Source organism: Bos indicus x Bos taurus, chromosome 2 (genome assembly GCF_003369695.1).
Source record: "Bos indicus x Bos taurus breed Angus x Brahman F1 hybrid chromosome 2, Bos_hybrid_MaternalHap_v2.0, whole genome shotgun sequence".
Classification (NCBI taxonomy): domain Eukaryota; kingdom Metazoa; phylum Chordata; class Mammalia; order Artiodactyla; family Bovidae; genus Bos; species Bos indicus x Bos taurus.
In genome coordinates, this window is record NC_040077.1 from 4,597,397 (window position 1) to 4,619,368 (window position 21,972).

Genomic DNA, 21,972 nt, shown 5'->3' on the forward strand with positions numbered 1-21,972 from the left:
CCCTTTGTCCTGCAGCCCTAGCTCCTGGCTCCTGGCCTTCAATGGCCCGCCCAGCAGGCACCTCCCCAGGGAGGCCGGCCCTTCCTTCCTTGGCTTCCTCCATCCTCTTTGGCCCCACAAAGTGCCTCTGGCTCCGCCTCCAGCTCTAGCCCAGCCTCCTGTCCAGGGAGAGATGGGCCAAAATGCCTGGGTACCTGGTGGTGGCCGGACACTCCCAGCCGCTGCCCAGGCTTCTCCATGTGGCTGTGCCAAGAGGGCCGAGCAGCTGCTCTTCCCCAAAGAAGTGACTAGCAGCACTCCACTCGGGGCAGGGAGCAGCAGGAGGAGGCCGAGGGGCAACTCAGCCCTCTGAGGTAGAGATATTTCATAGTGCCCACTGAGTGGTGCTTGTTGCTCTCGAGATGTGCATGGGGCCCAGCCTGGTTCTCTCTGCCATTCTCTTTACGGCTTCTAAGTGGTCATGCTACTGTTGGGATAAAGGACCAGCTGCAGTGGGAATGCCTAGCTCATCCTGGCTGGATGCTGGGCCTCCTGCAAGTCTGGACAGGTTGGGGGTGAGGGTGGGGAGCAGCTGATCTCTGTTGTAGACACAGGCTGGAGATGCTCCAATGGAAGGGTTAATGGTTGGCTGTCCTCATGAGAAAGGGGAAGCAATGTGAACCTTATCGTGCGGAAGAAAGGTGCTTTTGGAAGCAGGGGAGGCTGATGAAGAACTCTGTGGTCACTGTGCACAGGTGGTTTCTTGTTGGGTAACTGAGGCCAGGACGCTTTGAGGTGCAAAAATGTGGCATTGCTGCATGCCAGCTAGAGGCATTCTGGGTCCAAACTCGGCCACTCTTGGTCCAAACCTGGGAGTTGAGTGAAGTCTGTCCCAGAGCTAAGGTAAGAGTGAAATACATTTCTCTCTTCAAAGTTCAAGGCAGGCAGTCTTTGGAAAGGAAGCAGAGCCATGAGCGGTAAAGCTCCTGGGCTCAGCTCCACCCCTGAGTAAACAAGATCTGAATAAGGGTCCTGTGTTCTCTTTACATTGAAAAACATCTCTGGGTCTCAGTGGTAAAGAATCTGCTCTGCCATTCCAGGAGACGTAAGAGATGTGGGTTTGAGCCCTGGGTCGGAAAGATCCCCTGGGTGGGGAAGATCCCCTGGAGAAGGAAATGGCAACCTATTCCAGTATTCTTGCCTGGAAAATTCCATGGACAGAGGAGCCTGGTCCATGGGGGGTCACAGAAGAGTTGGACACGACTTAGCGACTAAATAACAACTTTGTTTTTCTACAAGTGTTAAAAGAATTAGTGGGTTATGATACCACCAGCTTCTTTCACTGAGTTCTGCATGGTCCAAGAAGTAAGTACATTTTGTGCCGGTCAGACGCTGTGTTCTGAGGGCATGCTCACATTTTAAAATAGAAAAACCTAGGGATTCCCTACAGTCAGAACTCCATACTTCCACTTCAGAAGGTGTGGGTTTGATCTCTGGCGGGGAAACTAAGACCCGGCATGTCGCGTGGCACAGCCAAAAAGAAATATTTAAAATAGAAAAACATGTTTGTTAAAATGACAGCTGTCCTGGTGTGTGTGGGTGCACGGAGGCGGGTGTGCCGCTCACTGTTTGTTTCTCTGCCTGGGGAGAGGCTCCCGCTGGAACAGGCCAGGTGCTTCCCCGCCCTTCCCCAGGGATTCTCACAGGCCACTTCGGAACAAACTTCAGGCTCGAAGCAGCTGGCTGATTTGAGTTATGTATCCCTACTCTACGAGGCTCAGTGTTGGACCATCCCCAACACCCTGAGAGGGAAATACCCAGACCAGTTAGAGGGAGGGGGAGCCCCTGGGGCACTCACATCACATTGGCCATTATTAACTAGGCATGATACTGGTCCTGCCTGCTGGGAAGGCACTTTGCTCCTGAGAGGGACCTGAGACCTCCTCCTCCTCCACCCACACCACAGCCCCACGTGGCTCTGGGGAAAAGGCCGTTTGCTCAAGGCAACTGGAGGCCCCAGTTCTCACTGCTGCTGCCATGGCCATGCAGGTCCAGGGAGGCCCAACCCCTCCTTTGGACCCCATGACCGCCTCCCTCTCCTCCTGCCGTGGGACCTCCAGGGAACTGAGTTAGCTCAGCTGTGGCAGCATGCTGGAGTGGGGAGTGAGAGGGTGGTGTGGGGCAGCCAAGGAAATCCCCTGGGAAGGGGTTGCTCACAGAGAACCTGAGACCCAGAGGGCATGGGGCCTGCACCTAGAGGGACCTTGCACCTCCCAGTCTCTTCTAGGACAGCTGTCACGTTGTCCACTGCTTGCTTTGTGGCCCAGCCTTGACCTCTGACATCTCAGAGCCTCATCTGTCCTGCTCTGAATCATCACATGCAGTGGGTGATTCAATCCTCACTTCTGAGTGTCAGCAGCTCTCTCCCTGTCAAACCCCAGCCTCCAAACTGCACCCTTTCCTCCTCCCTCCCTCACATGACAACTGCCCACTTCTCTGCTCTCTTTAGAGCAGGATTTCTCCAAGCAGTTATAAAGTTCTCTGCCATCTCCATTGCCCCCATCGGGTGCTGTGTTCCCCACCCCAGGGAGCGCTGTCTGCAGGACCACAGGACCGTGGGAGAGGGCATTGCAGGGCTCTGCCTTACCCAGGTGGCGCTAGTGGTAAAGAACCTGCCTGCCAATGCAGGAGACGTAAGAGATACAGGTTCAATCCCTGGGTCAGGAAGATCTCCTGGAGGAGGGCATGGCAACCCTCTCCAGTATTCTTGCCTGCAGAATACTCCCATAGACAGAGGACCCTGGAGGGCTACGGTCCATAGGGTTGCAAAAAGTCAGACAGACACGACTGAAGTGACTTCGAACACAAGCATGCCTTATCCTTCCAGCTTGTCCCCTCACTCCCATGGGTCTCCTCCTGACACCAAACCCAGGTCCCTCCCTGACCTGCACCTGAAGCAGCTTGCACAGGGAGCAGAGAGTGGTCGTGCTCTCTGGGCTTCTGTGACACCTCACCCCACCTCCACACCCTGGCTTCCCTCCCTCACTGGGACCCCTGACCTCTCATCCTTAGAGGGCTTCTGACTCAGCACAGACACCTTCAGTGACATGAGCCCCAGGGTTGAAACCCTATCTGCACAAAACCGTCCACATCTTTGCAGAGATGGGACCTCGCTGAGTTCCAGGTTCAGGGCACCCACTCCCCTCCTACCTTCCCTGGGATGCCCAAAAGGCTCTTCAGTGTTACATACCCCTCATCTGACCTGCCCCAGCTGTCCTGCCACATGGCCAATAAGCAGGAGAGAAAGAAAACCTGTCAGTCATCTGGACTCTAAAAGAAATCACATCCACGCCCGCCACAAACACCCCAGTCAAGCATTCAGCAAAGCTCAAAGAATTTTACCACGAATGCTCAGATACTCGGGCTTCCCTGGTGAGGTGGGTTCAATTCCTGGATGGAGAAGATCCCTGGAGAAGGAAATGGCAACCAACTCTAGTATTCTTTCCTGGAGAATTCCATCAACAGAGGAGCTTGGCAGCCTGAGTCCACGGGGTCGCAGAGTCAGACTCCAGTGAACGACTGACTAGAGCAGAAAAACTAGTCAGCGGTGGAAAAAATTCAGGATGGTGGCTACCTCAGGGAACTTCAACTAACGGAGCAGGCCTCTTTTGCTTAAGGCTTCTTTCCGAGTAATGTCTGGAGATTCACTCACGTTGGTGTCAAAGAGTGTTGTGTCCGGCGCTCAGACTCCGCGCCTGTGCCCTGACCCTGCCCTCTCCCTTATTTCCATGCCCTGCCCTCGTGTTCTCCTATCACCTTCTTTCTGACCTCAGGGTCCCTGCACTTGCTAACTTTTTTCCTCATTCAGTCGTCACCACCACTTGCCTCTCCACTCTACAGTGGCCCTGTACACTGCCTCTTCTTTGCAGTACTGTTGCTGACTGAAATCGTATTTATTTGTTTGCAGTTTGTCCCACATGCCAGCTAAACTCAGTGTGAACCTGGCCCAGGTCCTCTTGTTCACAGCTGACCCCCCAGTGCTCATAAACCATAAATATGGTTTGACCATAAATATGGTCTTGAATGAAGGGGTGATGAGTGATTGAACATCTGAATAACCACTGCCAAGCAACTGCCAGCTCTTTCCTGCAAATCTGACCTGTAGCAGCTCTGTAGGAGGCTGGCAGACAGCTCCTTGAGGCTCCACCTCTGAATGATGGCACAGTCGCCACCCAGCTCTTGCTGAGTTTGCCCAGGCCCAGGGAAGAGGCACTCTGCGTGACAGGTGAGCAGCAGAGAGCTCTGGTTTGGCCACAGGTAGATCCCCCCCTGCTCAGTGACCATACAAAAGGGGGCTAGAAGGCTGGAGGGCAGGCATGGGATCCCCAGGTAGGGAGCAGGTCCCTTTGGTGTTCTGCTCTCTACTTTTCATCCCCTTTGGTTCCCACAAAACCCCAATATTTGATTAAGCATCCAGTCCATTGCTGGTGCACAACCTCCAACACATTTGCATCTCTGTGTTGGCAATTATGAAAATCATTTCTATATCAACAGGCGGATGACCCAAGAAAGCATCCATACTTTCCACTTAATCATCAAATTGCAGTTAATCAGAATCAGCCAAGACACATTTGCAAAAAGAACTGCAAACCACAATAGTTTCAAGATACCAGCTACTTAGGAACAGGTGCCTTTCCCAAGCTTGCTCTGCAGGTATAATGCTGCACGTTACTATCAATTCATCGCTCTGAATTCCACTGTTTATTTGTGAGTTGCTACTTCGCATGGCCATTTCTAGATAGTTTTTGTCTGTTTCCAAGAAGTAAGGCAATGTTCAGTTGGTTTAACAGACCAGGCTGCTCAGTTTTATTCCAGCCTTGGTATTTGGGCTGCCTTGAATTATGAGCTACACTCCACTGCCTCGCTAGAAATTTCTGCCTTTAGGTGGAGTAAAGGTTTTGTTTATTTAACATTTTTATTCAGAATATGTTCCCTAAATTTTTATATTTCTCCAGGTCAGTTTAATGACTCCCCTCTAGCTTTCCTTGGTTCTCCTCCTCAACTTCTGGCGTTTGGTTCATCTTTATAGAGTAACTTCTGCTAGGTTAGGGGGCGGCTCACAGACTCGGATGACTTGGGTATCTCCGGGGGAGGGCACTGGCCTGTAAGTATGCAGAATCAGGCTCCTGACTCAAAGGGGGCGCCCCTCGACCTTGACTTTCCTGGAAGCGGGACTCCGTGGACTGGGAGTCCCCAGTGCCCGGGGAGGGAGTCGGTGTCCAGATACGTCTGTCTGCAGAATTAAAGCGTGAAGGTGGCCCCTTCTCCTGCCCGGGGCCGCAGCGGGGCCTCGGGGTTGGGGGCCAGCGAGGAGGTGGCTTCAGCATCTGTCCCCGTTGCTCCTTCCCCCGCACGTGTTCGCGTTCCAGGGCAGCCTGGGACAGCCGGGGCGGGGGAAGCTCCGGGCGGGGCGCCCCAGCGGGGCAAGGGGGCTCGTTCGTGTTTATTATAACTTCACTCCCTTTTAAAGGAAAGCTATGCCCGGAATCCGGGAGGTGGCGAGAGAAGCCGGCGGGGAGGACGTGACCCGCGCGCTCCGCAGGCCGTGTTCGGGTGTCCCCAGAGGCGAGGCTGCGAGGGTGGCGCGCGCCCCCTCCTTGCCCTCCGGCGCGCTGTGCCCACCGCCCCCCCCCGCCTCCCGCACCCCCACCTCCTGGGCGCGGCGGGCCCACCCCACCCTGCCCTTCAGAGCGAGCCCCCACCTCCGGCTCGCCCGGCTGGGCGGGGCGGGGCCGGGCGGGCGGAGCGGCTCCGGCCTTTTTTGGGCGTCTCCTTGCTCCGGGCGCGGACCTGCCGGCGGGCGCTCCGCGAGCGGCGGCGGCGGCTCAGGGGTCCCGAGGCGGCCCGGGTTCGGCGTGCGCAGCCACCATGACGGGAAGGTAACTGCCCCTCCCCGCGCCCCTGGGCGGTGGGCGCCGTGGGCCCGGGAGGGGGCGCCTGGGGCGCCAGGCTGGGCGGGGCTGCGGGGCAGGACCCCGGCCAGCCCAGACCCCTGCGGGCACCCCGGTCTCACCAGGCCCCTCCCCGGGTGGCAGCGCTGGTCAAGTCAGGGGCGCCTGCCCCGCTCCCGCGTGTCCAGCCCTCTGGCCGGCCCAGGGCAGCGGCAGGTGAACGGTCTGTGCTGTCCCGGACGACGGAGCCATTACCACACCCGCCCTCTGCTCCCGAGAACTAGCGCTCCGAGGGGCCAGGGACTTGCTCAAGGTCACTACCAACTGAAAGGCACGGCGTCAAAATCCAGGCGGTCGGCTCCCGCCGGCTTCCCTGTCCCCTCGCTGGGTGACCCTGGTGACAGGTCACCTCTGGAGCCTTCTGTTTCCTGCTCTGTAAGATGGGGTGGTAAAAATGGTAAACGGTCGGTCTGGGGACCTAGCCAGACCTGCCCCCAACACAGGCTGCACAGGGATGGGTTGAACCCCAGAAACTCCCCCAGGCCTGGCCCGGTTTCCACTTTTATATCCCTTGTGGCCATTTCACAGATGAGATGACTGACGCCCCATAGGCCAAGTGACTCACCAGGCCAGTCACATGGCCACCAGTGTCTGGCTAGTGCTGGCCCCCGCAACCCTTTCTGGAACCTGGCTGGGTACAAGTGCATGACTCAGGGGTGGGAGGGGCTGGTCTCTGAGGCCCACAGGCCCCCTTCCAGCCAAGCCCTGGGAGGAGGATGCTCTTCTTTATGACCCCTTGACTTGGGGCTGGAGGCTAGAGGGGACCCCGTGGCTTTGCTGGGGAAAGGAGCTTGGAGAGGCAGTACTCAGAAATGGGGAGCAGCCACAGAGGGCAGAGTGGTGGCCCCAAAACCTAGGCGATGTGCAGGACAGTCACCCAGCCTTCAGGGTCACACAGATCGCTATGAAGGCTATGGCCTGGAGTCCTAGGGCAGTCCCAGGAGCCAGCACAGATCCTGTTAATGGGGAGTCCTGTGCTTCACATGCAGTTTACTGCCCACTTCCCAGACCTCCCACCGCAGCCCAGGTCTGCCGACAAAACCCGCTCCCAGTGCTCACCCCTCCTAGTGTGCTCTTGCCTTCCTGTCCCTCGCAGGGCACCCCTGCCGGCTACCTCACTCCCCACCCTCTAAGCTCCCGAGGAAGAAAAGGGGGAGAGAACAGGGACAGAATCAGGAGCAGCGACAGATGGGTGTTGGTGTGGGGCTGGGATGCGTGACAGGTGGTTTTCCAGGCAGAGCGGAGATCGTGTAAGGCCGAGCTGCAGGATGTCAGCGTCTATAGTAGCTTCAGCTCTGATGCTCTGGGGTGGGGAGAGGCAGAAACCAGATGCACCTCTGTTCCCTCAGCAGGAACTCTTTCCCCCCTGAACCCCGGGGGTCTTCCGGGGAGAGGGGGGTATCAGGTTGGCCAGAGGATAGCGCCGCAGGAGAAGCTGGGAATGCAGGCCAGGGTGGGAACAGGGGCCAACCTGCTCCAGCTGCTGCCCGGCTCCAGTGGGCACCCTGAGCCCAAAAGATGCTAGTCATCAAATGACACAGGGACTGGAGTGAGCCTTGGAGAACTCTGAGTTGGGTTAAAAGTAAAACTGCTTATCTTAGAGAGTTAGGGAGTTAGTAAAGAATCTGCCTGCAATGTGGGAGATCTGGGTTCTATCCCTGGGTCAGGAAGATCCCCTGGAGAAGGGAATGGCTACCCACTCCAGCACTCCTGCCTGAAGAATTCCCTGGACAGAGGAGCCTGGCAAGCTACAATCCACTGAGGTTGCAAAGAGTTGGACACAACTGAGCAACTAATACTTTCACTCCCTCACTAGGAAAAACCCAGAAACAAAGAGGTAACAGAAACGTTAACATAAAGAAAGAAAGAAAATAGCCTGTGGTTCCACTCTTCAGAAAAGCCCTCAGTAACATTTTGGTGGTTTTCTTCTCTTCTTGTGTATTCTTCTGCTCTTTTCTTTTTCACAAGCTGGGAGTGGTCTGTGAGCCCATGCTCCCATCCTCCTTTGAAGTTGGCCTACCACATGTGGCATCCATGCCAGGAGCGGCTGATCTCCCTTCCACATGCAGGCATAGGGGCCAGCCTGGCAGAGGAATGGACGTCCGACCCAGCCTTTGGGGTGGGTGAGGTTTTTCCTGTCCCAGAAGCTGTGGAGTTTCCTTTTCATTCTGTTTCATGCCACTGTGCCCTCTACACATCCACTACCCCCATGAGATGCCAGGGCAGTTCTCACACCTGGATGCTGGTTTTCCCCACATTATCCCTTGCTGCCCAGACCAGACTGATTTTTGGAAATTACCCTCTCCTTGTACACCTCCTGCACCTTCTGGGCTCTCCCTGGCAACAGTGTAAAGCCCCAGCCCTCCAAGCAGGTGAGACAAGAGGGAGGTCAGTGGGGGAGCCGCTGAAGTGACCTGGAGTGCCATGCATGGCTGGGCACTTTGGAACTACTCCTCTGAGTACTGTTAGGAAAGGGGCTGCTGAGGAAGAGACAGGGAAGGAGACCAGCCAGGTGGCAAGCAGTGATGAAGCCTCTCCTTGGCAGCCATGGGGCAAGAGAAGAGGAGAGCGATTCAGGAGACCTGGGAGGTGGAGTCTGGACCCAGGGCAGGTGCCCAGTTTGTGGTGGCAGGTGTGGGAGTGGACACAGAGCTAGTTTGGGCCATGAAGCATTTGGAGAGCGGTGGTAAGTCTCAGGGGAAACCCTGAAACTGGACATGAGGGTCTGTAGCCCAGGAGAGGGCTGAGCTAGGCCAGAAGAGTGAATGAGGCCTGGGACATGGGCGTGGTTATTTAGGGAGCCTCCATGCTGTGGGAAGAGGCTCAGCCCTGGCTGCAGCCCCGAGAACTCTGGACTTAAAAACACCGTGTCTTTGTCCCAGCTGAAGGGACCTTTGACGTCAACGTTTTCCAACCTTGGGCGGGTTACCTCCCCTGCCCAGGGAGCTGACCTGTCAGCGGCTGTCCTCCAGAGGGAGCCTGGGGCACCATGCACACAGCTGTGACTCAGTGGCTTGGCCTGTTGGAGGGGAGGCCCACCCACCACATGACCGACACCCACAGAGGCCGCCAGCTCACAGCCGGGCCCCATCCTTGGCACAATGCAGAGTGGGGCTGCTGGATCCCTGTCCTCACACCTACCAGCCCCCTCACCCTGTCCACCACACCCCCTCAGTGCTCCCAGATGCTCCCCACCCTCCTCAGGAATATGCCCAGTGACTCCCTCAGCAGAGGAGTTTGCCAAGGAGCAGCTAGGGTGGCAGCCAGAGGCCCTGGGACAGCACATGGGGCTGTGATGGACTCAAGGGTTTAAGCAAAGTGTGAAGCAGGTGACAGGGGATGTGCAGCTGGGCCCTGAGCCCCAGACTGGGCCCCACCCATGGCCCTCACCTCCTCCCTTTTCTTCTTCTGGTGGAGACTCCCCTCTCTGGCTGGCCAGGGGAGTGCCATGGGGCCTGATCTATAGGGTGTGCACAGTTCCATGCTGTAACACCTCTTACTTCAAGAGGTGTTGGGCTCACTTCAAGCTACCAAGGTGATGTGAACCAGTTCCCAGAATTCCTGAAAACTGAGGACTCGGCACTTGTGAGCTGGCCTATTGCTTGAGGAGGGCCTGGGCTCTCCCTGCACAGCAGTTGACCTACCTCTCCAGCCACACGTCCGCTCTCTGCTTCCATCTACTACGTAGGGTCACACTTAAACCATCCTTAGGGCTTCATTTCTGCCGGGGGGTGGGGGAGGAAGGGAGGGGAGCAGAGGGAGGCACCTGAACAGTCCTTCTTGTTCTGTTTATTCAGATCTTCTAGATTTTGGATGATGACTATTTATTCGAGATGACCTGATAAGATGATCTTAATGAGACGCTCACGTGAGATGACTGTATCTCACTAAGATGAGATGTCTCATATGCGTGTATATAAAACCAAACATACATGCACCGTAAGAAAATACAATCACTCAGAATGTCCTGATGAAATTATCATTCATCTCAGCCATGCCAAAGGATCTGGGCGAGTTGTCTTCAGTCCCCCAGTGAAACTGGCTCTGGCAGAGAGGCTGCGGTGGTATCGCTGGCTGCCCTGGGGATGGCACTCACCGCCCAGAAAGAGATAGCAACCCCGCCTCCCAGCTTCGTGCTGCTTCTGGGGCTCTTGTCTCTTAGTAAGCAGCATAGTTGCATTCTTCACTATGTGTGTGCTGCTTTAACATTTGAGATATGAATCCCATGCCATGAAATTCACTATCAGAGTGTGCAGGTCAGTGGTTTATAGTATATTTACCAGGTTATGCAACCATCACCACCAATTCTGAATATTTTCATCACCCCCAAAAGAAACCCATTTGCAGCTAATCCCTTCTTCCCCCAGCCCCTGGCAATCACTAGTCTGCTTTCTGTCTCTACAGGTTTGCCTGTTCTGGACATTTCATATAAATGGAGCCATACATTATGTGGCCTCTTTTTTTTTTTTTCTGCCTAGCTTCTTTCATTTGGCATAATGTTTTCAAGGTGCATTTATATTGTTGTATGAATCAGTACTTTGTTCCTTTTTTGACCAAATAATATGCCCTTATATGGATAAACCACATTTTATCTGTATATTCATCTGTGGTGGAAATTTCGTTTCCACTTTTGGCTCTTATGAATAAGTGCTGCTGTGAATATTCCTACATATATTGTCTACTATCTGGAGAATATACCTAGGAGTGGAATTTGGGGGTCCTATAATAACTTTATGTTAAACTGAGGAATTGCCAAGCTGTATTCCAAGTAACTGCATCAATTTTACATTCACATCAAGAATGTCTGAGGGTTCCGTTTTCTCCACTTACCGTTATCTGTTTTTGTAGGTGTAAAGTGACACCACATTATGGTTTTGACTTTTATTTCCCTAGTGACCTGTGATCTTGGACACTTTTTCAGGAGCTTATTGGCTGCTTGTTGATCTTATCTGGAGAAATGTCTACTCAAATTCTGTGCCTGTTTTAAGATTGTGTTCTTTTTATTGCTGGATTGTAAGAGTTCATTATTCTGGATACTAGATATTTATCAGATATATAATTTGCAAATATTTTCTGCTGTAGGTTGTCTTCACTTTCCTGGTAGTGTCCTTAAATACACAGAAGTTCTAAACTTTGGTGAAGTTCTACTTATTTCTTTGTGCCTAGAGTCTGAGCTGCAGCTGCAGGGTCTTTTGTTGCTGTGTGTGAGCTCTCCAGTTGTGGCACATGGGCTTACTTTCTCTGCAGCTTGTGGGGTCTTACTTCCCCTACCAGGGATGGGACTGCACCCCCATGTTGCAAGGCAGATGATTAACCAGAAAGTCCCTATTTATTTATTTCTAATGGCTTGAGTTTTTTGGTGTCATATCTAGGAAACATACCTAATTTATAAATATTTACACATATGTTTTTTTTTTTCCCCCTGGAGTTTTTCGTGTTAACTCTTTAATATTTCAATTTTCAGTACCTGAGTCAGTTTCTATATATGAGTCAGTTTTTATATATGACCTGAAGTGGAGGTTTAAAATCATCCTTTTTTTTTTTTAATTTTTAATTTTATTTTATTTTTAAACTTTACATAATTGTATTAGTTTTGCCAAATATCAAAATGAATCCGCCACAGGTATACATGTGTTCCCCATCCTGAACCCTCCTCCCTCCTCCCTCCCCATACCCTCCCTCCTCCCTCCCCATACCCTCCCTCTGGGTCGTCCCAGTGCACTAGCCCCAAGCATCCAGTATTGTGCATCGAACCTGGACTGGCATCTCGTTTCATACATGATGTATAGAACAGTCTTATGGACTCTGTGGGAGAGGGAGAGGGTGGGAAGATTTGGGAGAATGGCATTGAAACATGTAAAATCATCCTTTTGCATGTGACTATTCAGTGGTTCTAGCATCATTTGTTGACAAGACTATTCTTTTATCATTGAATTGTCTTGGCAGGCTTGTCAAAAGTCAGTTGACCCATAATAAAAGCCATATATGATAAACCCAGAGCAAACATTATCCTCAATGGTGAAAACTTGAAAGCATTTCCCCTAAAGTCAGACACAAAACAAGGGTTCTCTCACCACTACTATTCAACATATTTTTGGAAATTTTACCCACAGCAATCAGAGAAGAAAAAAAAACAAAAGGAATCCAGATTGGAAAAGAAAAAGTAAAACTCTCACTGTTTGCAGATGACATGATCCTCTACATAGAAAACCCTAAAGACACCACCACTGATCACTAGAGCTAATTGATGAATATAGTAAAGTTGCAGGATATAAAATTAACACACAGAAATCCCTTGAATTCTTCCACACTAACAATGAGAAAACAGAAAGAGAAATTAAGGAAACAATTCCATTCACCATTGCAATGAAAATAATAAAATAGGAATAAATCTACCTAAAGAAACAAAAGACCTATATATAGAAAACTATAAAACACTGATGAAAGAATTCAAAGATGACACAAATAGATGGAGAAATATACCATGTTCATGGATTGGAAGAATCAATATAGTGAAAATGAGTATACTACCCAAAGCAGTCTATAGATTCAATGCAACCCCTATCAAGTTACCAATGGTATTTTTCACAGAACTAGAACAAATAATTTCACAATTTGTATGGAAATACCAAAAAACCTCGAATAGCCAAAGCAATTGAGAAAGAAGAATGGAACTGGAGGAATCAACCTGCCTGACTTCAGACTATACTACAAAGCTACAGTCATCTAGATAGTATGGTACTGACACAAAGACAGAAATATAGATCAATGGAACAAAATAGAAAGCCCAGAGATAAATCCACACACCTATGGACACCTTATCTTTGACAAAGGAGGCAAGAATATACAATGGAGAAAAGACAATCTCTTTAACAAGTGATGCTGGGAAAACTGGTCAACCACCTGTAAAAGAATGAAACTAGAACACTTTCTAACACCATACACAAAAATAAACTCAAAATGGATTAAAGATTTAAATGTAAGGCCAGAAACTATAAAACTCGTAGAGGAAAACATAGGCAAAACACTCTGTGACATAAATCACCGCAGGATTCTCTATGACCCACTTTCCAGAGTAATGGAAATAAAAGCAAAAATAAACAAATGGGACCTAATTAAACTTAAAAGCTTTTGCACAACGGAGGAAACTCTAAGCAAGGTGAAAAGGCAGCTTTAAGAATGGGAGGCAACAATAGCAAACGAAGCAACTGACCAAGAATTAATCTCAAAAATATACAAGCAGCTCATGCAGTTCAATACCGGAAAAATAAACGACCCGATAAAAAAAGTGGGCCAAAGAACTAAGCAGACGTTTCTCCAAAGAAGACATACAGATGGCTAACAAACACATGAAAAGATGCTCAACATCACTCATTATCAGAGAAATGCAAATCAAAACCACAATAAGGTATCATCTCACGCTGGTCAGAATGGCTGCTATCAAAAAGTCTACAAACAAACAAACAAACAAAAAAAAAAAAAAGTCTACAAACAATAAATGCTGGAGAGGGTGTGTAGAAAAGGGAACCCTCTTACACTGTTGGTGGGAATGCAAACTAGTACAGCCACTATGAAGAACACTGTGGAGATTCCTTAAAAAACTGGAAATAGAATTGTCATATGACCCAGCAATCCCACACCTGGGCATATACACTGAGGAAACCAGAATTGAAAGAGATACCTGTACCCCAATGTTCATCACAGCACTGTTTACAATAGCCAGGACACGGAAGCAACCTAGATGTCCATCAGCAGATGAATGGATAAGAAAGCTGTGGTACATATACACAATGAATATTACCCAGCTATTAAAAATAACACATTTGAATCAGTTATAATGAGGTGGATGAAACTGGAGCCTATTATACAGAGCAAAGTAAGTCAGAAAGGAAAACACCAATACAGTATATTAACACATATATATGGAATTTAGAAAGATAACGATGACTCTATTTGTGAGACAGCAAAAGAGACACAGACATAAAGAACAGACTTTTGGACTCTGTGGGAGAAGGCGAGGGTAGGATTTGAGAAGATTGCATTGACACATGCACATTACCATATGTGAAATAGATCACCAGTCCAAGTTTGATGCATGAAACCAGGCACTCAAAGCCGGTGCACTGGGACAACCCTGGGGGATGGGATGGGCAGGGAGATGGGAGGGGGTTGCAGGATGGGGGAACACATGTACACCCATGGCTGATTCATGTCAATGTATGGCAAAAACCACTACAATATTGTAAAGTAATTAGCCTCCAATTAAAATAAATAAATAAATTTTAAGAATCAGTCAACCATGGATGTGTGGGATTATTTCTGAATTCTCAATCCATTCAGTTGATGTATCTGTCTGTCCTTATGCCAGTACCTTACTGTTTTGATTACTGTAACTCAGTAGTAAGTTAGGAAATTGGAAAACGTGAGTCCTCTGGTTTTGTTCTTCAAGTTGTTTTCAATAACTATTCTGAGTTCCTTGTGTTTATTTCCATGTGGATTTTAGGATTACCTTGTCCATTTCTATTAAAAAGGCAGTTGGAATTTTGATAGGGATTGTGTTGAATCCATAGGTCATGTGTGGGAGGGGGAAATATTGCTGTCTTAACGATGTTAGGTTTTATAATCCATGAACAGGGGATGTCTTTCTGTTTCTTTAGGTATTCTTTAATTTCTTTTAACAATGTTGTGTAGTTATCAGTATATATAACATGTGTGCAGGCTCAGTCATGTCTGACTCTTTGCAACCTCATGGGCTAGCATCCTCTGTCCATGGAATCTTCCAGGCCAGAATACCAGAGTGTGTTGCTTTTTCCTACTCCAGGGAATCTTCATGACCCAGAGAGTGAACCCACGTATCATGCGCCTCCTGCATTGGCAGGCAGATTCTTTACCACTGTGCCACCTAAGGCTGACACTTCTTTGGTTAAATTTATTTCTAAGTATTTTTTCCTTTTGATGCTATTTGATCCCATGGACAGAGGAGCCTGATGGGCTACAGTCCATGGGGTCACAAAGAGTCAGACACTACTGAAGCAACTTAGCATGCACACATAGCCATTCCTGTCTTCTTTTGGTTGCAGTTTGTATAGTATATCTTTGACATTCTCTTACTTTCCATCTTTTTGTGGTTTTGAATGTAAAGTGAGTCTCTTGGAGAAAGCATATAATTGGATCACCTTTAAAATATTCATTTAAAGAAAGTTAAAAAACTTTCTGATTGGAAAGTTTAATACATTTCAATTCAGTTCAGTCGCTCAGTCATGTCTCACTCTTCGTGACCCCATGGACTGCAGCACGCCAGGCTTCCCTGTCCATCACCAACTCCCGGAGCTTGCTCAAACTCATGTCCATCGAGTCAGTGATGCCATCCAACCACCCCATCCTCTGTCGTCCCCTTCTCCTCCTGCCTTCAGTCTTTCCCAGTATCAGGGTCTTTTTCGATGTGTCAGTTCTTTGCATCAGGTGGCCAAAGTACTATTGGAGCTTCAGCTTCAGCATCAGTCCTTCCAGTGAATATTCAGGACTGATTTCCTTTAGGATTGACTGGTTTAATCCATTTAGTTAATGTAATTACTGATAACTGGGGTTTACATCTGCCACTTTGCTATTTTTTTCTATATATCATGTCTTTTTTTGTTTCTCACTTCCTACACCATTGCCTTCTTTTGTGTTAAATTATGTCATTATGCAGTCATATTTAAGCCAAATGGGAAAAAAGGTTTACAAGCAAAAAATACATTTGTATTGTCTTTTATATTTATCTTATGGTTAGTGTTACTGCTCTTAGTTTCTTCATGTAGATTCGAATTGTTGTCCAGCGTCCTTTCATTTCATCCTGAAGAAATCTCTTTGGTATTTCCTTTTAACTCTAGGATTTCTATTTGGTTCCATTTTATCATTTCTATCAATTGATATTCTACATTTGATAATGCATCATTTTCATGCTTTTCTTTAGGTTTTTAGACGTGGCTTCCTTTAGTTCTTTGAACATATTTAAATTAGCTGATTTGAAGTCTGTCTAGTAAGTCTAACATCTGGGCTTCCTCAGGGCTTCCTTTCTACTCATTGCTTTTCTTTTTTTCCCCTGTGTCTAGGTCATTTTTGTTGTTGTTTTTTTTGCATGTATTTTAACTTTTGCTGAGAATGGAACTTCTCAAATAAAATAATGTGGTGTGGCAGCTTTGGAAACCAGATTCTCCCTAATCCCCTGGTTCTGTTGGTGCTGCTTATGATTTGTTTGTTTAGTAACTTTCCTGAACTTACTCTGTAAAGTCTGTATCTCTGTCATTTGTGGCCACTGCAGTCTCTGCCTGATTAGTTTAGTGGCCAGCTAATGACTGGACAGAGATTTTCTTTTTTTTTTTCTTCAACCATGCTGCATGGCCTGTGGGATCTTAGTTCCCTGACCAGGGGTTGAACCTGAGTCCCCTGCATCCCTGCATAGGAAGCTTGGAGTCTCAGCCACTGGACTATTATGGAAGTCCTTGGATAGAGATATTTTTGAATGCCTGAAACTGTTGACTTAAAAAAATGCACAATGTGTGAGTTGTGAGTTAAGTTTTATCTGGGTCAAAGTGTGGGCTATACCCCGGGAGACAGCATTTCAGATAGCTCTGAGACGTTGCTCTCAGTGGGGTAGGGGGGAAGGTCAGTATACTTAGGATTTTGGTGACAGGATAACACGTGCAATTAAGCACTTTTTTGGGGGGGGAGGGCAAAGGGTTTCTGCTAGTCATGAGGAACTGCCGTCACCATGAAGGATTTTAGTGCTTTTCTCGATATGAGAAGATATCTAACTATAATACCTGTTCTACCAGTTTTTCTCAGAGCACAGAGTGCCTCACTTCTGCTCTCCATCCTGATCTCCTTTCAGAGAGTATTAAAAGTTAGCAGATACAGCAGCACCTGATTTAACCCTTGTAGAAGTAGATGGCAAGTGCCGATGGCAAATGCCAAAATTTGTAGTTGACAAAATCAGTGTCTCCCAGCTTTTACAGAAGGCTCTGAATGTATTTTTGGGCACGTTTTCAACATTCAACCTGGCATTTTACAACTCTGCCCTAGTCCTCATTTCCTGCTGTATGGAGCTAAAAGGATCTGTCAGAAGTGAAAGCTTAGGACCTTCTAAGGTCTTTCCTGAGCATACACACAGCCCTGGGCATGTGCATGGCCTTCTAGTTTCCCAGAGATATGTCAGTTCTTTTCAGAGCTCCTAAGCACATCTAATTCCTTGGTTTTTCCTTTTAAGCTTGTTTAAGTTAGTCATCTGTTTGCCCAACTGTTATCCATTGTCTGTGACAATGACATCATAGGTAGTTTTGATAGTAATATATTTGAAAAACTCTCCCTAGGAGAGGCTTTCAGCCCTGGGTTGATATGACTGAGGTCACATAAAGAAAAGCCTTCAAGTGTGATCTTCAAGGGAAGACCAGGTCATTCTTTGGGAATGAAGCCTTGAAAGAATTTCAGCCCTCTTCTCCCCCATTACTGGGAATGTCGGCAGTTACTTTTCTAGGTAGCTATGGAGTTAGGAATTGGGGATTAAGGTACTAAGATAAATTAAAATACCATAAAAGTGTTTTTATGAAGATTCAGCTTTTTTTTTTTTTTTTGCTTTTATTCCCTCCCAGTTATTATTTTTTTATTTTTTCTCCCAGTTATTTTTTAGCTTATGTATTTTTATTGAGATATAATATTAATTTTAGAAAATGCGCAATATAATGATTTGATGTTTGTATATATTGTGAAATGATCACACAGTAAGTCTAGTTAACACCTGACACCATAATTATAAAAATTTTTTTCCTTGTGATGAGAACTTTTAAGATTTATTCTCTTAGCAACTTTCAAATATGAAATACAGTATTATTAACTATAGTCACCCTGCTATACATTACATCCCCATGACTTATTTATCTGATAAATGGAATTTTGTACTGTTGATTCCCTTCACCCATTTTGGCCACTTCCCATCCCCCACCTCTGGTAGCCATCAAACTATTCTCTGTATCTGACCTGGGCTTTTGTTTCTAAAATTCCACATGTAAGAATAAATAAATCCACACATAAGTGTGATCATGCAGTATTTTTCTTTCTCTGACTTATTTCACTTAGCATATGCCCTCAAGTTTCATCCACATTGTAGCATATGGCAAGATTTCATTCTTTTTTTTTTTTGCTGCACTGAGTCTTCATCGCTGCTCGGGGGCTTTCTCTAGTTTTGGGGAGAGAGGGGCACTCTTCATTGCGGTGTGCAGGCTTCTTATTGTGGTGGCTTCTTGTTGCAGAGCATGGGTTCTAGGCACAGGGGCCTCAGTGGTTGCAGCACACGGACTCAGTGGCTGCAGCTCAAGGGCTCAGCGGGTGTGGCTTGCAAGCTGCAGAGCACCGCCTCAGTAGTTGTGGCACACAGGCTTAGTTACTCTATAGAATGCGCAATCCTCCTGGACCAGGGATCAAACCCGTGCTCCCTGTGTTGGCAGGTGGGTTCTTAACCACTTCCACCAGGCAAGTCCCTTTTGTTCTTTTTTATGGCCAAATAGTATTCCATTTCATTTGTATACCACATCTTCTTTATCCATTCATCCATCAATGAACACTTTAGGTTCTTTCTATACCTTGGCTTTTGTAAATAATGCTGCAATGAACTTAGGGGTGTGTATATCTTTTCTAATGAGTGTTTTTGTTTCCTTCAGATAAATACCCAGAAGTGGAATTGCTGGATCATATTGTAGTTCTATTTTTAAATTTTTTTGAGGAAACTCTATACTGTTTCCATGGTGGCTGCATCAATTTACATTCCTTTGAACAGTATGCAAAGGTTCCTTTTCCCCACATCCTCACCAATACTTGTTATTTCTTGTCTTCTTGGTAATAGCCTTTCTGACAGGTGAGAGGCGATATCTCATTGAGGTTTTGACTTGCATTTTCTTAACGATTATGATTATAATATATTGAGCATATTTTCATGTACCTTTTGATCATGCATATGTCCTCTCAGCTGTTTTTCTTGCTGTCTGCTTACTGCAAGTCTTTGGTTAATTTATAGAGTTCTGACAAAGGGGACTCTTGACAGTTTGTGCTAGTTTTTTCATTGCTTTTGTGGTTGTTGTTTAGTCCCTAAGTTGTGTCTGACACTTTGCGACCCCATGGACTGTAGCCTGCCAGGCTCCTCTGTCCACGGGATTTCCCAGACAAGGATACTGGAGTGGGTTGCCATTTCCTTCCCCAGGGTATCATCCTGATCCAGGGATTGAACCCATGTCCCCTGCATTGGCCAGCGGATTCTTTATTGCTAAGCTACCAAGGAAATCCTTCATTGCTTTTACGGAAGGACAGACTTTCAGAGGTCCTTATTCTGCCATTTTTGCTGACATCATTTTTGCTGTGTTTTTGCAACTGTGTTCTCTGGAGCCAGAATGCTAGACAGGGAGGCCTGCATGACTGGCAGCCTCACCCTGCAAGAGAGGCTGCAGAATGGGAAAACAAGGCTATGCAGAGATTTGGGATTTGGACTCAGTCACTAACTTTCTCTCAATTTCTAGCCTGTGGTGCCCCTTTTACAGTAAATATTTGTTGAATCAATCAGTGTTTGGTAATCTTGGACTTGAACTTCATTTAAAATGGTGATGTGCAAAACAGTTGTGGCTATAGCCTCCCTCCCAGGTCTATCCACCATTGTGGACGTGTTCCCTCATTAAACGTGACTCTGACTCTGGCTGAGAGCTCTGGGTTCTAGAGATCAGAATTTCCATATGGGTCAGGTTGAATGGAGGCTGGTAAGAGGGGCCTAGGCCCTGGGCCATCAACTTGAAGCTGCCCTAGGAAAACTCTATACCCTAGCTTTCTTAAGCATTCAGCTCTAAATCAGAAGGCAGGAGGTGATCCTTCTAGTTGTCGGCTCCAGGCTCAGCTTCTCTATGCCCTTTTAGCCCCTGGTGCCACCTTTAAGAAAATATTTATTGAATTGATCAGTACTTGATACCTTTGGAATCAAGGTGTATTGACAAACTGTACTGCACACGGTGCTTGTAGTCACCTGGCTATGTTTGGGGGTTGACTCCCAGAGCGGTTAAGGAGCACTTACTTCCTCGAGTTTGAATTTATTGGGCGATGTTCGTTCTTTGATGTGTAGGCCCAGCATCTGAGTGCTGATCGATCCCCTCTAAAGTTTCCTCCTTTCCCAGTGTCAGAAGACCTTGCTGTCTGGAATGATGGAAGGCAGGGGAAGATACTGCTCATGCTTTCTGACCTCACTAGAGAGGTTTTTCAGGGAAATGGAATCAATGTGATAGATTTCTGTGAGTGCTGTGGATCCTTATTAAATGCTGATCGTGGTTCTTCCTTGGCCATCAGTGGCCACAGTTCAGATGCTGGTCATGGGTGTTTGCACATAGATCACAGTAGCCCCACCAATAAATACCTTTAGATAAAAATGCATGGAAACCATGGGGGTCTTCCATCAGAACCTGCTGCTTCTGCTCTCCATGAAGAGCTGGGGGACTGCATGCCCTCCAGGTTTTGACCGTGTGAACTTCTTTTGGAGTAGATGGTTATTTGTTGGCCAGGTCCAGGGACTGGGCTGCCCTGGTCTGGGTCTCCTGTGCTGTACTTAGTAGCTCAGTCATGACCAACTCTGCGACCATGGATTGTAGCCCACCAGGCTCCTCTGTCCCAGGGATTTCCCAGGCAAGAATACTGGAGTGGGTTGCCATGCCCTCCTCCAGGGGATCTTCCCAACCCAGGGATCCAATCCAGGTCTGCCGCATGGCAGGCAGATTCTTTACTGTCTGATCCACCAGGGAAGCCCAAGAACACTGGAGTAAGTAGCCCATCCCTTCTCCAGGGCATCTTTCTGATCCAGGAATTGAACTGGGGTCTCCTGCGTTGCAGGCAGATTCTTTGCCAGCTGAGCTACCAGGGAAGCTGGGTCTCCTGGGTCTCCCTGGGTCTCCTAGGTGGCTGCACTTTCTCAGGGAAGAGACCAAGGCAGAAAGTGGGCACGTGTGTGAATCTCTCATCAGCTTCTTGACTGCAGGATTCGTAAGCTGGCTCAGGTCCATACTGCCCTCCTCAAAGGAGGACATACCATCCTCAGGGTGTTCAGGGGGCTTAGGATTTCCTCGGAGGCTCCTGGCAGCCCGGGATCTCTAGGCAGCCTGCCCTGCCACTGTGGACTCACCTCTGTGCTCGTTGGGATCTTCCCAGCGCGTCTCCTCCCCAGCCGGGACCCAATCCTGCTAGCCTCAGCTTTCACTGCGCTGCCCCCGCGGCGGGAACAATATCCTTTCTATTTGGAGTTGACTCCGCTGCCCTTTGGAGATCGCAGTGCGTAACGTGAGCTCCGGTGCAGACGGGTGGGTGCCGAGGGAGCCCCCTCCTGCAAGCCGGGCGTCCGGGCCCCGGTGTCCGGTCGTTGGTGGCTGCCCGTGGCAGCACCCGCCCTCCGAGCCTGGGGTCCCTCGACCCGGCGGAGCGGGCGGCAGGAGGGAGGGAGGCCCGTGCCATGGCCACCCGGCTGGGCGCGCTCGCCGCGTCGGGGCTGTACCGGCGGCGCCAGCACCGGCAGAGCCCGCCGCCCGCGGCGCCAGGGTAGGTGGCCCGGGGGGCAGGGCAGGGGCGCGGGGGACAATGGCCGGAAAGCAGCGGCCGCGGGCCTTTCCTCGGACACCCTGCCTGGCCCTTCCGACGGCGGCGGCCGCCCGGCTGCCCGCAGCCCGGGGCGTGGGGGCAGCGCCTGGCTTGGCGGCCAGAGTGGAGGCAAGGCGCGGCTTCATCCAGCCGGGGTTACTGATCTGGGATCAGCACTCTTGGGCAGGGCGCTGAGCATGGGGCGCTCAGATAAGTTGTCGAAGTAACCGCCACTACCGCTTTCAGGCTCCTCGGAACTTTTTGGCCGCTTTCTAGCGGATGGAACTGAGCGGTCAAGGAACCTGCCGGACATCACTCATCTATAAAGGGGGCTAAGCGGTGAATTGAAGCC

The 21,972-nt window shown here is 48.9% G+C and overlaps 1 protein-coding gene across 4 annotated transcripts in view; it reads left to right on the forward strand.

The window, feature by feature from the left end:
* Positions 1-228: 228 nt before the first annotated feature.
* Positions 229-21,972, forward strand: part of LIMS2 (LIM zinc finger domain containing 2) — a 44,098-nt gene continuing 22,354 nt past the window's right edge. The window contains exon 1 of one of the 4 annotated variants that reach the window (XM_027554795.1): positions 229-353. Coding sequence is in view for 2 of the 4 variants with exons in the window: in XM_027554783.1 (XP_027410584.1) it covers positions 21,496-21,581 (86 nt within the window). In the remaining 2 variants the exon portion in view is untranslated. Of the gene's footprint in view, positions 354-5,589; positions 5,919-21,293; positions 21,318-21,369; positions 21,582-21,972 lie in introns of those variants that run through there. The other 3 variants (XM_027554789.1, XM_027554804.1, XM_027554783.1) reach the window with 3 other exon arrangements.